Consider the following 15,000-nt stretch of genomic DNA (forward strand, 5'->3'; position numbering starts at 1 on the left):
TCTCCTCTTTCCTCCCAGCCCATCATGGCTGCATAAAGACCTTGATTAAGACCACATCTCCAGCTGATATGTCCGTACTTAATGTATTTACTACAGCCTCAGAAACTGTACAGCCAAACTCTACTACACTAATTTCCACATCAGGATTTGCTGGTCATTCTCAATTCAGCCCTGCCATCCCAAACCAACTGTACCGAACGACAGCAAAGCACAGTAATGAAAACGCAGAATGCAACCGATTAAGATGCTGGCGGGGCCTAAGAGGAAGTCTCCAAACTTTTTGTTTTGTTTTCTAGATGTCTTATGGGAGTCGGGGAGAGAGAGAGAGAGAGAGAGAGAGACATCGGGGGACTGCTCGGTCATTCTGGGCATGTTTGGCGGAACGCTGCGAAAAGTCTATTTTGGCCGTCATCAATCTTTTGATTACTTACACGCCAGCTCCCACACAGAAGCTAGCGGACGCCACAGCCAGTTAATAATTCTATCCATTTTCGGGGGAAGCGCTCGTATCATTTATTATGTTCCCTATCTCATCAGCTGTCTAATAACTCCCATCATCGCTGGGCAGCGCCGGGCCCGCTCACGTAGTCAGATAAAGTGCCGCGCTACAGCGTGTCGTTTATTTGCTTTTTGGGAACGAACGGCGCTGTTACTCCGGTCATTACTAATGAGAGGAATGAGAGGATCAGTGGAGGGGGTGCAGACCAAGGTCTTCCTCTATGCTAGGCCGACACGGCCGCAGCTTTAATCACGCAGACTTATTCCAGTCGCATTTGCCACTAGCGTCTTACACGCTGCGGTTCGCTAATGTACTCGGTACTGCTGCGGAGAGACGGGAAAAACAGTGGCTGGCAGCCGAGCGCACACTTGAATATAAATGGCGTGGGCAAGCGCACGCAGAAAGAGAAATAGCACAGCGTGTTTACGGTATTTAAGGGGATGTCAGGAATACTCCTGTAGAAGAGGTAAAGATTACATTACAGAGATTTCATTTGGGAGCCAGTCAGACACCGAATGTCTGCTATCATTTAATCAAAGCATCACAAATGATAGCTCCAAATTGAAACAGAGAAGGGTGGTATTTTCTCAAGAGAGAGAGAGAGAGAGAGAGAAAGATATAGAGAGAGGGGGGGTAGAGAGAGAAAGCAAGAGAGAGAGACAGGAAAAATCAATCAGGAGTGACAGATCATGAAGAGAGCTGCTATCTAGGGATGGTTTCTCTCTTTTCTTTTTTTCTTTCACCCTCTCCCTCGCTCTCCATCTTCCCTTCTGTCTTTCAGTGACCTCTTTAAGGTGAATAAGTGAGTGTGGCAGTTACCATGGAGCTCCAGCACTTCATGGTTCTTTGAGTCACACTTAAAGGTTACGCCCCTCTGCACCCCAAATGGCTTTGCAGTGGCAGAAACAGCCTTTGGATAGCAAAAGGGCATAATTTGCTTGATTGTATACATCTGACAAACCTGCTTTGCATGTACTATTTGATCCCCATAGATTTCAAGTCAATTTATTTATTTATTGAAATAAACCCCCATTGTTGTATACTCTTTGGTCTGTCTCCAATTTATGTTGCAGCTCACGAACCGGGTTGCAACAGTCATTGTCACAAAACAAAACAAAACTGAAAGAAATTCTGGACATAAATTCACAAGACATGATTTTGTTGTTTTGGTGTTTTTCCATTCAATTCATTTGTTTACATTAGTCTGACCCAAAAATGTAGGTGAAATACCACCAGAAACAAAGAAAATTATGCAAAAAAAAACATTTAGCATAAACACCATTAGCCCAGTTTCCACTGTGGGCTTTCAGCCCAAGAACTTAAGCCCCAGGAAGTTTGTCCCGGGCCACTCCAGGACTAGAGTTTCTGATGATGCATTCACACTTTGGGCCATGTAACTATCAGCAAAAATTACACTGTACGCTTGCAATACACACACACACACACACACACACACACACACACACACACACACAAATCCTACTTATTATAGCCATTAAAGATGTAGAAAATGTTTTGGCCACTGGTGGAAAATGTATAAAAAAAATAAACACAGTAAATCTTTAATTGGCATTCTATCTAAATATTCGTGAAGTCCTGCCAAATGTTTGGAGGCACCATATCCTGACGAGGACAACAAGGTCATCCATTAACCCTGCAAAAAACCTCCTCCAGCAGTAAATGTTAAAAAGGGCAAGAGTCAAATAGCCACATACAGCAGAAGAAACATGTATTGTGGCAAAACTCCACCTATGAGCTTCAAGGCGACATAGCATACAGTATGGATGCCAGGTCAGCCAGAAACACACGAATCAACACCAATTACACACAAAATACACAGTACTAATAAGGCCAATACAAATGGAGATTACTTCACAAAATCACGATGGGGTGACCCAACACCAGCTGAAACATGACCATGTTAATATTACTTATCTGAACACACGCATAGGGATTCCTTGGTATGCAACATCTGTATGAAACCTCCTGGTTGTAATTTCATGCCACTAATGTCCCACTAGGCTCTGCTCATTTACACAGAAGTTTGAGTCATTTGCTGAAAACTGAGTTTTCAATTACTTAAAAATGAATCTATGTCAAAGAAGGTAGTATTAGTGGTATCTATCCATCCATCCATCCATTTATCTATCCCTCTCCTTCTCCTTCCTCTTCCATCCACAGGTAATGTGTCATACAATCCATTCTGCCTCAAGCTTCTCGCTTTTTCATACTACTAGTCAGGCAGACACACTCTCACACACTCTCACACACTCTCACACACACACACACACACGCACACACGCACACACGCACACACGCACACGCGCACACGCGCGCTCACATTCATTGCCCCCTGCTTGTGTGAAAAGGACCTACCTTAAAGACTGCAATTAGATCAAATGAATAGCATGAAAGGGCAGGCCTTCAATTGCATGTATTAGGCATTCAATATATGAGTCTTAATGACAGCAGCGTTTACTGGGTGCTAATGGTGGCAAGGATCTGTGGACTGGCTCTGAATGCAATCTGAAGCATCTCTATACAGCCTTTTGAACACAGGGTGTGTGTGTGTGTGTATGTGTGTGTGTGTGTGTGTGTGTGTGAGAGAGAGAGAGAGTTTGAGGGGGCCTAGAGTTATCAACTTATTACAAACTCGTTAATTCACTGTACAAGCCGTCAGCATCTGTGTTGTAACTTGAAGGATGTCACATAAATAAAACGCAGCCGATACGGTGAGCAACAGATGAGAGCAGATGAACTGGATTAAGAGAGTCCTCAGCGGAGCAGAGCAGAGCAGAGCAGAGCAGAGCAGAGCAGGCAGTCAGGACCTCAGTGGCTTTGGAGTTGTAGCCTCCAATCTGTCAGGAGCAGTGGCAAAGCATTTAAAGATTGTGTTCTCTCTCACACAAAGAGATACCTGGAGCAGGACAGGGCAGAGACAGGGCAGAGACAGAGGCAGAGGAAGAGGTGAGGCAGGGTAGGGTAGGGTAGGGTAGGGTAGGGCAGAGGCAGAGGTGAGGCAGGGTAGGGTAGGGTAGAGCAGGGCAGAGGCAGAAGCAGGCTGGCGGGTTGCTTCGCTCGGAGAAGAAGTGTGGAATGATGAGTGTTCGATGCACCCGTCCAAGTGTTCTCTGCTGTCTCCACCCTCTCCTTCAAAGGAGCCCCGCTGCCCTTTCAGTGTAGCTCACTGGCTTATGAAGGCGGCACCAACCCGCGTTCACCTGTCTGTCACACTCGCTGATGCCTGCTGGCTGGCCAACGATAAGGAAAGGTTGCCGTTTAAAGCCTTCCGCTCAGCACAAACAAGCCACCGAGAGCCAGCCCAGTACGCATATTAATTTGACACAACACGAACAGAGCTACCAGAAACAAAAATTTAAATGAAACAAAAAGAAAGATAGAACAAATAAAAGCAGCGAAGAGAGAGCCGATGAAATGCATAAAGAGGATGTAGAGTGACATAAACAAAGGAGGTGCTAAAATGATTTCCTGTACTGGCCTAACAAAGCCAGCACACTCTCAGGCTTTCAGGGGGCATCGGAGCGCTTCACTCATTTTCTCTACCTCTCTCTCCATCATCTTCTCCCTCCCTCTCTCTTTATCACACTCCTCGTCCCCATTCCCTTCACCCTCTTCCTCGCTCTCTCCTTCTTTCACTCTCTCTCTGCGGAGCTATGCATGAGATGAACCACTGCACAGAGTAATAGCTTATTCGGGCAGCAGCAGTAGGGCCAGCAAAGAAATATTAATAAGCGCTATTCTGTGTGAGCGGGGAGACATGAGAGGGGAATGGAATAGCCGTAATGATGGCTGTATTTATCACGCCTGCTGTCTAGCGCCGTCGTGCATGCCATCACCTACAGGTGGAAGCTGAGAACCTGCAGGAAATGCTCTGATAACTCTCAGGGGCAATTAAAGCAGTAATAGTCCTGTGAAATTTGGTGCTAACTTTACTACTGTGCTACAACTAAAACTGTCCGCATGGCGACCATCACGGCAGCAATGCGCTGCCTCCATTTACGAACATTTATGAATGTGCAATTGTTTGCCTATGCTTGTTTTATGTCTGTTTTCCGTGCCCTTATGCAGTTTTTATATGTTTGGTAACCATGTAATTCATCATACACATCGTGATGATATTAGTGCTATTTTCAACCATTACACCTATTTACCGTTGTTCAGTGTCTCGTCTTGTGTTTGTTTGTTTGTTTGTTTAAAGAAGGTCCAGCTTTGTTTTAATAGTTTTTATACTGTCGTGTTGGCTATGCCTTCAGACAGCAAGTGTGTGTGATATTTAATGCTACCATTTTCCAGCTATTTGGAATGGAATTTGGCGGCTGTTTAAGCCTAATGGTTTTGCCTGCCTGAGACACCCCTGTAGGTTTCTGTATAATGGCATGCGCCAATTGTAGCCAGGTGTTCAGGCACTATTTGAACATGGCTCTTCAGTCTTTCTGGGGAGCAGCGGATGGGAAGACGTCTCAGTATGCTCCTAATTTACCTTCTGACTAGAGATTGAGCTCATATTATAACTGTTGACTGTTTATTTAATTCATTGTTTTGACTATCATGTCCATTTATTTTTTAGTAAGTGTTTTTTTTTGGTATTTTCATTATTTTTACTGCCTTTTGGCCTTATTTAGGAAAAATAAAGATTCCCATCTTCTACAACCTAACCTCCTGAGAGTTTTCCATCTTGCTCAAACTGCACGAACACATCTACCCTTAACAGTAACATAGAAGTATTATTATTATTACTATTATTATTGTTATTGCTGTTATATAATAGTACTATACATAGTAGTATATGGATTAATATGCAGCAACAACTCTACGGTCCAAATGTTCACGGTAAAACAAGTCATTTTTATTCCCCAAAGCATAAGCCCAGTGGAAGTTTCCAGTGCGGATTAATAATTGATGGGAATGCAACCACAGCAGCTGCTCCTCCATCTCTGCTGGAGATAAGAACACAACCAGATACCTGTAAGCAGGATCTGCTTTTTATAAAACGCTCCAAAATACACTGGCCGCTGAAACTGAGACGAGCTTACGCGGGTGGGGTCAGGGGAAGAGAGTGGGAGCGTTTCTCCGTGAGACTGGCCTCCCTGGTCTTCAGGCGCGGGGTTTAAGTCCTCTAGTATCTCGCAATCATCAAAAATACAGGAAAAGATGATAATGCGGCCCGAATCGCCCGTGTGAGCGGACACGCTGTGGGCCGATCGATAAGCCATTAGCATCTTTTGTTCCGTCTGTGAGGAATAGAGCAACTCACCCCTTCTCTCCTCTCCTCTACAGGCCTGGGCCCATCCTGGAAAAGTGCCACCCTCTCACATGGGCAAGCATGACCCGCTCCGCTGAGATTAGCTGGCCATTGTGATGAGGCGTCGCTGTAATTTTTTTTTTTACAACGATTGTTGTTTGGCGTTGGGCCAACGTTAGCCCCTAGACTAAGGTCACCTTAGCAAAATGAAAACGGTTGTCATTGAAAAGCTCTCAGTCACTTACGACGCTGTGGCGCAGACGGGAGTGCCAAGGCAGAATAAATCAAAGTAAAATGAAAAACACACACACAAACACAAAACATTCTGTGGTATTAATATGAAAAAGAGGTTCCTTTAACTCCGCATTAATTTGCTGAAGGCTAAAAAGGGGAAATTGAATGAGCATCATAATATATCTCTTCCAACAGCTCCTATTTGAGAAATGTCAACACTCTCCACTCTGCAGAACTGATCAGCATTTCCAAAAAGCTTTCCTAATGCTCTGCATCGTGATTCCCAATGCGTCACATCAAAACGAATTGCTCCATTAACATTAATAGGCACAATCGTTAATTAAATGTCGCACAATGGAGCAATGTGTCATATTAATTTACAACTGTTGAAATAAGGGTTAACAAATGTTTATGAAGGTTTCAGGCAGTACTTCTGGAGGAAGCCGTCACTGTGATATTCACGACTCAAACCGTGCAAATGCCTACTCTATCCTTCACTGTATTAAACTATTAGCTGCAGTGAAGCCCAAAGCCTTCATTATTTTCCCCTCCAATTGGATATGTGGTCTTCAGGACAACCTTTTGGCACAAGCTTGGCACTGCAAAATCCTCCAAGCATTGACTGGGTGACAAACAATCATTTCTTACCTCATTGACATCAATGCCGTTTCGTCTCATGTACTCTCGGTCGTTCACCTGGCCCCCCTCAGCAAAGTCCATGGTCAGGATACGCTTGGTCGAAAGATCCCAGTAAATCTTTGGAACCTGTACAAAAAAAGAATTGTTGTCGAATTATGTAACAGAAGTACAACAAAACACCAACACGTTCAGGCTAATGATGTTTTGTTTCCATCCTCAGCACTTCCTAAATTAAGCTCAGCCATTTTGTTTGACCAAACGTTTCCTCCTGCTTTGATTGTTTTGGTCCTGTTCTGGCTAGCTCCCCTTGGAGTCATGCAGGTGCCATCACAAACTGATTTGAAACAAACCAATTTCAAGCAAACATTTTGGATCTAACCATCTCTCTCTCTTTTCCCCAAACCTATCATTACCTCTCTGCAATAGCACCAGCACCACCGGCTCCTGAAATAGCACATAAAAACAATGATATCATACAGCATTCGGGCTGTAGTCCTCTATCTGATTTAGTCTTTTGTTTCAGGTAATTAAAGCCTACATCATGCTTGGCAACAACATATTTTTCAGTCCAACATACCTCTCATTTAAACAGCCACTTTCCAATCTGTCATTTAAGTGAAAGCAAGCAATTCACTTTGATTATATGGTATGTATAAAGCTACAAAGACAAAGATCTCTGATACTACTTACAGCCTCAGTGGGCTGTCTACTCAGCACTTACACTCACATAATGTGGCATCCTGCAAATTGTCTGTACACATGCATCTGCTATTCATTGTTAGGCATTGTACAACCTGCACCACAGCAAATTCTAAATCATTATTACAGTTTACAGACAAAGCCACATGACTTACTGCTGTTATCAACTCTTGCTATATCTGCTAAAACAGACCACGGGCCTGACTAGGCCTCACTTACACACAAACACTCAGATACACACACAAACACATACATACTTAACTAATCCTGAATATTAAATGCAGACCTAACTAGTCCTCAATAACATGCACACACCTGACTAGTCCTCATGATAGTTACACACATGCCATCCTTCTAACACACAGTCCATAATAATTGCCCTAACGATCACACACAGGCCTCGTGACTCCTGACTAACACAGACACACACACACACACACACACACACAACACTGACGCACACACAGACAACACTGACACACACACACAGACAACACTGACACACATGAAGGCCTAACAAGTCCGTCCTTATAAACTCAAGCAGCCACTTTGCCACTGTCTGCTGTCTTCCTCCTCTAATAGCCCTGCTGCCATCCCCTTCCATTACCGCTGTGACCAGTGTGCATTCCTCTGCCTGTCGACACGTCACCCCTGAAACCCTGTGCATGTTCTGTGGATGAAGCCACCTCTAAATCCACCTCAAATAACTGGCTGAAAACTGACCACATCATTATTACCTTCAGCTCTCAGATATCCGCCATCTAAAAGTAGTTTTTCTACTATTGCATTACTGTTGCTCTGAGATTATACCACTGATGTCATCAATATGCTCACAATTTCATAATTTAGCCAAGATGAGCCCCAACAACTAGCCTTGTAGGGAGAGGTCTAAGAGCTTGCATCCACTCCTGACTTTATGGCAATAAGATAAGATTATGCACTAAAACCGCATTGAAAGTTAAGTGCATATTGTGGTTCAGGCAAACAAAGAAGAACTGAATAACTGTGCTTACTGCACATAATCTATTGCTATGATTTCAGTCATGACGTATGTATTCTCAAAAGACTGGTAAAACCTATGGTGGGCCAACTCCTCTGGTTTGAACACTACTACACACTAAAAATCACTTACCTAATTCAGAGATGCTTTAAATGCCCTTGCAATAGCCCACCCAGACACAGGCCAGAGATAAAAAAAAAAAAAAAAAAAAACAGCAGACGTATCAGGCTACTGATTATTCTGTCTGCAGAAGTTCTGGCGAAAAGAGTTAGTCTGAGTCAGAGTCAGAGGAAGTCCAGAGGGCGGGATTAAACATAAATACTATTGATCTCTTTATTCTAATTTCCTTAAGATACAATACGTTATTCTGATAGCATCTCTTATCAAAAAACGTCTGGAAAGCTATAAAACCCTGAGGCCCAGATCAAGGACTAAATGATTCAGACTAGCAGAAAGGCACTAATGCATTGTTGTGTATCTGTGTGTGTGTGTGTGTGTGTGTGTGTGTGTGTGTGAGAGTGTGTGCGTATGTGTAGGAATGACTGTGTATGAGGTCCCGTGAACTTACTTACTTACTTAAATTGCCTGCAGGACCCCTGTGAGTGTGTGTGTGTGTGTGTGTGTGTGTGTGTGTGTGTGAGAGAGAGAAGGTGTATGTGTGTGGGTGTGTTTTGTGTTTCACTTGTACAAACCTTCAGGAAGTCAAAGTGCTTGAGCATGCCTGCCACCTTCTCTGCGTTCCTGCCCTCGTTGAGGAAGTCTAGTTCCAGAGGCATGTTCTTCTTGGCCTCCTCCACCAGCCACATGAACGCAAAGTCTGGGAACAGCCAGTGGACCGCTTGGACCAGGAACTGAAATCATTACAAACACAAAAACGAATGGCTTTTGATCCCCTAAAATCCTATGATGACAGCACCTTCCCATCCAAATAGAAAATAAAATACACCAAAAAACATGACGACAATCATATATCTTACATGCCTCCTTTATTAAGTTGTCATGACGATTTCAAACCGCCGATACACAGTGAGGAGACATTGAACTAATGCAAGATGACAGAGTGATTCTAGCATGTATGTCTGTCTCCGCCATCAAAAAATATACAGGTGAAGCCATTAGTGGAACAGCACCAGCTACAGGCTACAGGTTATATCAGAGCTGTATGTTGGACACTCTGCCTGTGCTTCGCTCCTTCCAAACACAGGAAGACGAATATGACCCTGCAGAAGGACTCCCGCGTTCCACCCAACCACCCACCCACACACACATGACAGTGACAGAGCGTGTGAATTAGCGCTCCGAATTTAAGGGCTAGCGTTAGCGCCACAGCCTCCCTCCCGGTAATTACCTCCATCACGATGATGTCCTTGGAGCTCTGCGTCTGCACTTTGGGGTGCTGTACCTTGACTGCCACAGTCCTGCCGTCCTGCAGCACGGCCTTGTGGACCTGGGCGAGGGAGGCCGCACCCTGGGGATTCTCATCAAAGCTACTGAACAGCTCGTGGATCTGTGGACACCAGAGATACAAGAATACTATAGACAGAAAACAAGCACCACGCTATTGTTTAGTCTCCTGCAGTTGCCGAGACTGATAGACCACATGTATAGGACTATTACAGACGCAGCACAAACACCACACTACCATTTACATTGCTGAGGGTGATAGGCCAGAGATGTAGTACTACTATAGACACAAAACACAAGCACCACGCTACCATTGACTTTGCCGAGGTGTTTTGAAGCTGATGATTCTCATTGCTACGGATGACGTTCAGTGCGGTGGTCAGTGCAGACGCATCCCCTGCACATAATTCAGTCCATTTCATGCTCACAGAATAATATCAAACACAATGGGCCATCAAGACCTCAATGTGTTAATTACACCACTTCCCCCTCCATGTTTGACTGGTACAGTGTTGCTAAGAGAAATGCAACATCCATTCACCTCCCAATGTGTGTGGTTCATAGAGGAAAAGGGAAGGAAAAAAACCGCACTTATTCTCAAAACGTTCATAACTCAGGGAAATTGCACTCAGTGCACAAAAGAATGGAGAATGGGGAGACAACAAGCGAAATAGACCCAGGAGACATTTTCAGAGCCGTCAGAAATTTAACAGCGCCATTACATAGTAAAATAGTTCACAGTATCCTTTTTACGCCTAAACAGCATGAAAAATTAAGTTTCAAAAGTTAACAAACCTGACATAATCTCATCTCAGGAAAAAGAAAGCTGCTTTTATTTATTTGAACAGTTAAATTGGGAATTTGTGGAGCTGCTACTATTCTAATCCATATTTGGCCCGAGCCTTAATCCTGTGACTGGGATTTTTAATTCAGGCTTTATTAAGTGGAGACACTGGGTACAGGAGGAAGGCCGGTCTGGCTTTTGGGTCGAGAAGAGCCTTCTAGAGCTCCCAGTGTAGTCAGGTGGCTTAATGCAAAATTTAGGCTCGATCGTGACAAGAGTGATAAAAGCATGACATTTGGCACACAATTAGCTTATACCCTACTAAAAGATATTAGAATGGGTGCCCAAGTGAAACTGCTCATTTTTTCGTTTTAATGAGATATTAAGTTTTTACCTAAATCGAGATATGCGTTACCTGTGGTCCGATTTTCAAAACGGTTATTTTGCCTAGAAATGCTTACCAAATAAGTAATAAAGCAGTTATTTATGCATGTTTGTGTTTTCTTGTTTGTTTTTGATATCCACTAGTTTAAACAAATGTCCCTTTAAGTAGCAAAACAGACAAAAAGACTTGTGCCCGTGCGCGCGCTCATCCAAGATGGCGGGAAAGACGTAATTCTGCTATATCTGTTAGGTAAAACCGTTATTTTACCACCATTTAAAACCATATTTGCATTTGTATCTTTTATATGTATACGTAAGTACTGTAATATTTTATTAAAGATTTGCTTCAACATCATTAAAATAGCACCAACAAAGGCGCATTACAGTACCAGGAGGCTACGCAGAAAAAGGTAAATTTGGCGCAGATTGAGCGTGTCTTTTCGCACATCAAAACTGATCATATGAGGAATGTGCTGTTATAAATTGCTCTACGATTTGCTGTCTGGACAATCACATTAACACATTGGCTTGCATCTCAACTTTTCTTGAACACATTTGCAACGTGAGCAGCGCTGTTTGCAGGTGCACGTAATCAGCTCTCTGCATACAGTATAGACACTTGGGGATAGTCATCCAAACCTAATGCTAACATTGCCGTGAAGTGGTGTTATTTTGCAGGCTGGAACGGAAACTGAACTTGTGCTTATTGCAACTGCAGAGACCGTTACATAGCTCTCTGGTTATCCTTGGTGCTCTGTTCCACACGGCAGAACTAGTGGGGGCCTATTTTCGCCAGGCACACTTTCTGTTGTAAACTGAAAGATGCTGATACCAGCATCAACGATTTATCACAAATTCAGCCCTTAAGAACATGGGCGCACTCCAATCTGGCCTTGTAGCGCTCGCAAAGAGACGTCTCTAGCCAGTATTCTATCTCAATGATACGATCATAGGAAACAGAAATGCCCATTTGGTATATCTTTTCTATCAATGTCTTACTTCTAGTGGAGCTATGCATATTTAGCCCAACATATAGTGGTAGGGGTGGCTCACGAGATGCTGAAATGCGAGTTTGGCCAGTTTTGGCCAAACATGCCTGGCCATCAGACTTCTCTTGATCCTCTATGTTGAGACCATAAAGAATGATAGACACGAGAGACTTTAAGCTTGACGGTTAATATTTTGAATGGCAGTCCATTGGAAAGCACCCAGAAAAAATAAATCCTTTGTGTGCAAAAATGTCTTTCCTTAGCCTACAATTGTTGCAGCCCTCGCTAGAATTTCGGCGTCTTCTGAAAAGTTGTGTTGTTTCAAAGCATCCTTCAATAGCCTGCCTTATTGCATCCCGGAAATCTAAAACGGTGTTTCTTCCATCAGTTTGTTCTTAAAGAGTCTCTTTGTAATGTTCTAGCAAGACATTGATTAACCTGGTTTTATTTATAGTTTTCTTAACTCCAATATCTTCAAGCCTCTTGATGTACAACGACAGCTCAGAAAGTTTAAACATACGAGTTCCTTTTTTAAAAGCTACATTCTTCTATGTACTCGATAAGCTCGACAAATGCTATTGACTTGTTCATTTTTCATCATCACATTTGTCAATTTATAACAGCACATTCCTTATATGATCAGTTTTGATGTAGGGAAAGACACGCTCAATCTGCGCCAATTTTACCGTTTTTCTGCGGTAGCCTACTGGTACTGTAATGCGCCTTTGTTGGTGCTATTTTAATGATGTTGAAGCAAATCTTTAATAAAGTATTACAGTACTTACGTATACATATAAAAGATACAAATGCAAATATGGTTTTAATTGGTGGTAAAATAACGGTTTTACCTAACAGATATAGCAGAATTACGTCTTTCCCGCCATCTTGGATGAGCGCGCGCACGGGCACAAGTCTTTTTGTCTGTTTTGCTACTTAAAGGGACATTTGTTTAAACTAGTGGATATCAAAAACAAACAAGAAAACACAAACATGCATAAATAACTGCTTTATTACTTATTTGGTAAGCATTTCTAGGCAAAATAACCATTTTGAAAATCGGACCACAGGTAACGCATATCTTGATTTAGGTCAAAACTTAATATCTCATTAAAACGAAAAGATGAGCAGTTTCACTTGGGCACCCCTTCTAATATCTTTTAGTAGGGTATAAGCTAATTGTGTGCCAAATTTAATGCTTTTATCACTCTTGTCACGATCGCGTTGTTAAGCCACCTGACTAGTGGGGGTTCCACTGAACTGGACTGGACTGGAGCCTTCTAGAGCTCCCAGTGGGGGTTCCACTAGACTGGACTGGAACCTTCTAGAGCTCCAAGTGGGGGTTCCACTAGCCTGGACTGGAGCCTTATAGAGCTCCCAGTGGGGGTTCCACTAGACTGGACTGGAACCTTCTAGAGCTCCAAGTGGGGGTTCCACTAGACTGGACTGGAGTTTTACAGAGCAGTGACAAATGTCTTGTCATTTATCACTAAGGAGCCTGCTGCCGTTTTACCCTCTTTTTTTCTACTGAATCCCCAACCAACTAAAAACAAAACTGGTTGGAAGTGATATGTGAGCGTGTTGTTTGAGGTTCCATACTAAGCTCTAGCCTGATGCTGTGTAGGTTATTTTTTCTTACAATGCATGTTGGTCTTTCTTGCTGTAGATGCCATCTATCATCCTGGTCTTTTCTAGTAAATTGAAATAATTATATTAATTTAGTTTTCAGCTGTGGAGTACAGTAGTTATGGTACAGCCAAAAGACACCATGATGAGTATGGCCATCATTCACTTTGACTATTATAAAATGTTTTCACAATCCCAACAGCTGACTGACGCAGACGTTTTGTACTACGACACAATAGTCCCAAGGAGCTCACATTCATTCTTTCACATAGTTCACATGCAATCTTGAGGCCAGCGGAGACAAATGAACAGACTGACATCCACAGAGCCAGCAGTGCCTTCTATATGCAGGGGATTCTTTTCCTTGGTCGGGATAAAATCACATGGATGTGGACACCTAGATTTGGGCCATCTTAACATCCATAACTGACACTGGGGCTTTTTTCCCCACCCAACAATCCCACTTTAAACCACTCCATCCAATCCTGTCCTATCCCTATGGTCCCTCACTGTACATCAGCAACACTGGTTCTGGTTTCTGGCGGAGCTGCTGTGGAAAAGTGCGGGCCAACTGTGGGGCTGTCTGCTGGGGAGAGGAGAGAAGGGGAGAGGAGAGCTTGTCCCTGTTATCAGTCAGAGAGCTGGGCTTTGCTGCTTGGTTGGCCATCTCTAATGCAGCCAGGGAGACCATGGGCCATCCATCTGCTGCAGACAGGCCTTTCCTGAGGGGACACAGAGAGATTCAGCTCTCTCTCTCTCTCTCTCCCTCCCTCCCTCCCTCCATCTCTCTGTCCCTTTTCTCGGTCCTTCTCTCCCCATCCTTCTTTCGTTCTTTTTTCCTCTCTCCCTTCCTCCCACTCAAACGAGCAGAAACAGACAAATGGTTTTTAGCTGCGCCAGCCACTATCAGAATTTAAATTAAAGTGGTTTAGTGATGTTAGCGCCACAATGTGAGAGGCAAGGAAAGCGTGAACACACACACGGAGTGACTCTGGTCACAATATGAGATAACCACTCACTGACACCTCTCTCTCTATCTCTGTTTCTCCCTCTCTATCTCTCTCTCTCTCTCTCTATCTGTTTCTCCCTCTCTCTCTGTCTCTCCCTCTCTCTTTCTCTCTCTCCCTCTCTCTTTCTCTCCCCCGCTCTCTCTGTCTCTCCCTCTCTCTTTCTCTCTCTCTCCCTCTCTCTTTCTCTCCCTCCCTTTCTCTCTCTCTCTGTCTCTCCCTCTCTCTCTGTCTCTCCTTCTCTCTTTCTCCCTCTCTCTTTCTCTCCCCTCTCCCATGCTTCCCTAATCTACACTCAGTGTGCCACAGAAGAAAAGAAAAAAAGAAAAGAGACAAAACAAAAAAAATGGAAGAAGATGACACAAAAATATGGATGACACCACACAGTTCACATGTGGAAAGTTGTAGCAAAGGGTGTCAGTAAATGAACCCTGCTGTTCTGACAGCATCCCATATTCACATGGGAATTTGGCGG

The 15,000-nt window shown here is 43.5% G+C and overlaps 1 protein-coding gene across 2 annotated transcripts in view; it reads right to left on the bottom strand.

Annotated features, from left to right (window-relative positions):
* adck1 (aarF domain containing kinase 1) overlaps positions 1-15,000 on the bottom strand; it is a 123,477-nt gene that overhangs the window by 39,747 nt on the left and 68,730 nt on the right. For both annotated transcript variants that reach the window (XM_031580865.2, XM_012836690.3), the window contains exons 5-7: positions 9,683-9,841; positions 9,027-9,185; positions 6,645-6,761 (exon numbers count right to left, since the gene is read on the bottom strand). In XM_031580865.2, the coding sequence (XP_031436725.1) occupies positions 6,645-6,761; positions 9,027-9,185; positions 9,683-9,841 (435 nt within the window). The remainder of the gene's footprint in view (positions 1-6,644; positions 6,762-9,026; positions 9,186-9,682; positions 9,842-15,000) is intronic.

Source organism: Clupea harengus, chromosome 14, assembly GCF_900700415.2.
Source record: "Clupea harengus chromosome 14, Ch_v2.0.2, whole genome shotgun sequence".
In the NCBI taxonomy this organism is placed as follows: domain Eukaryota; kingdom Metazoa; phylum Chordata; class Actinopteri; order Clupeiformes; family Clupeidae; genus Clupea; species Clupea harengus.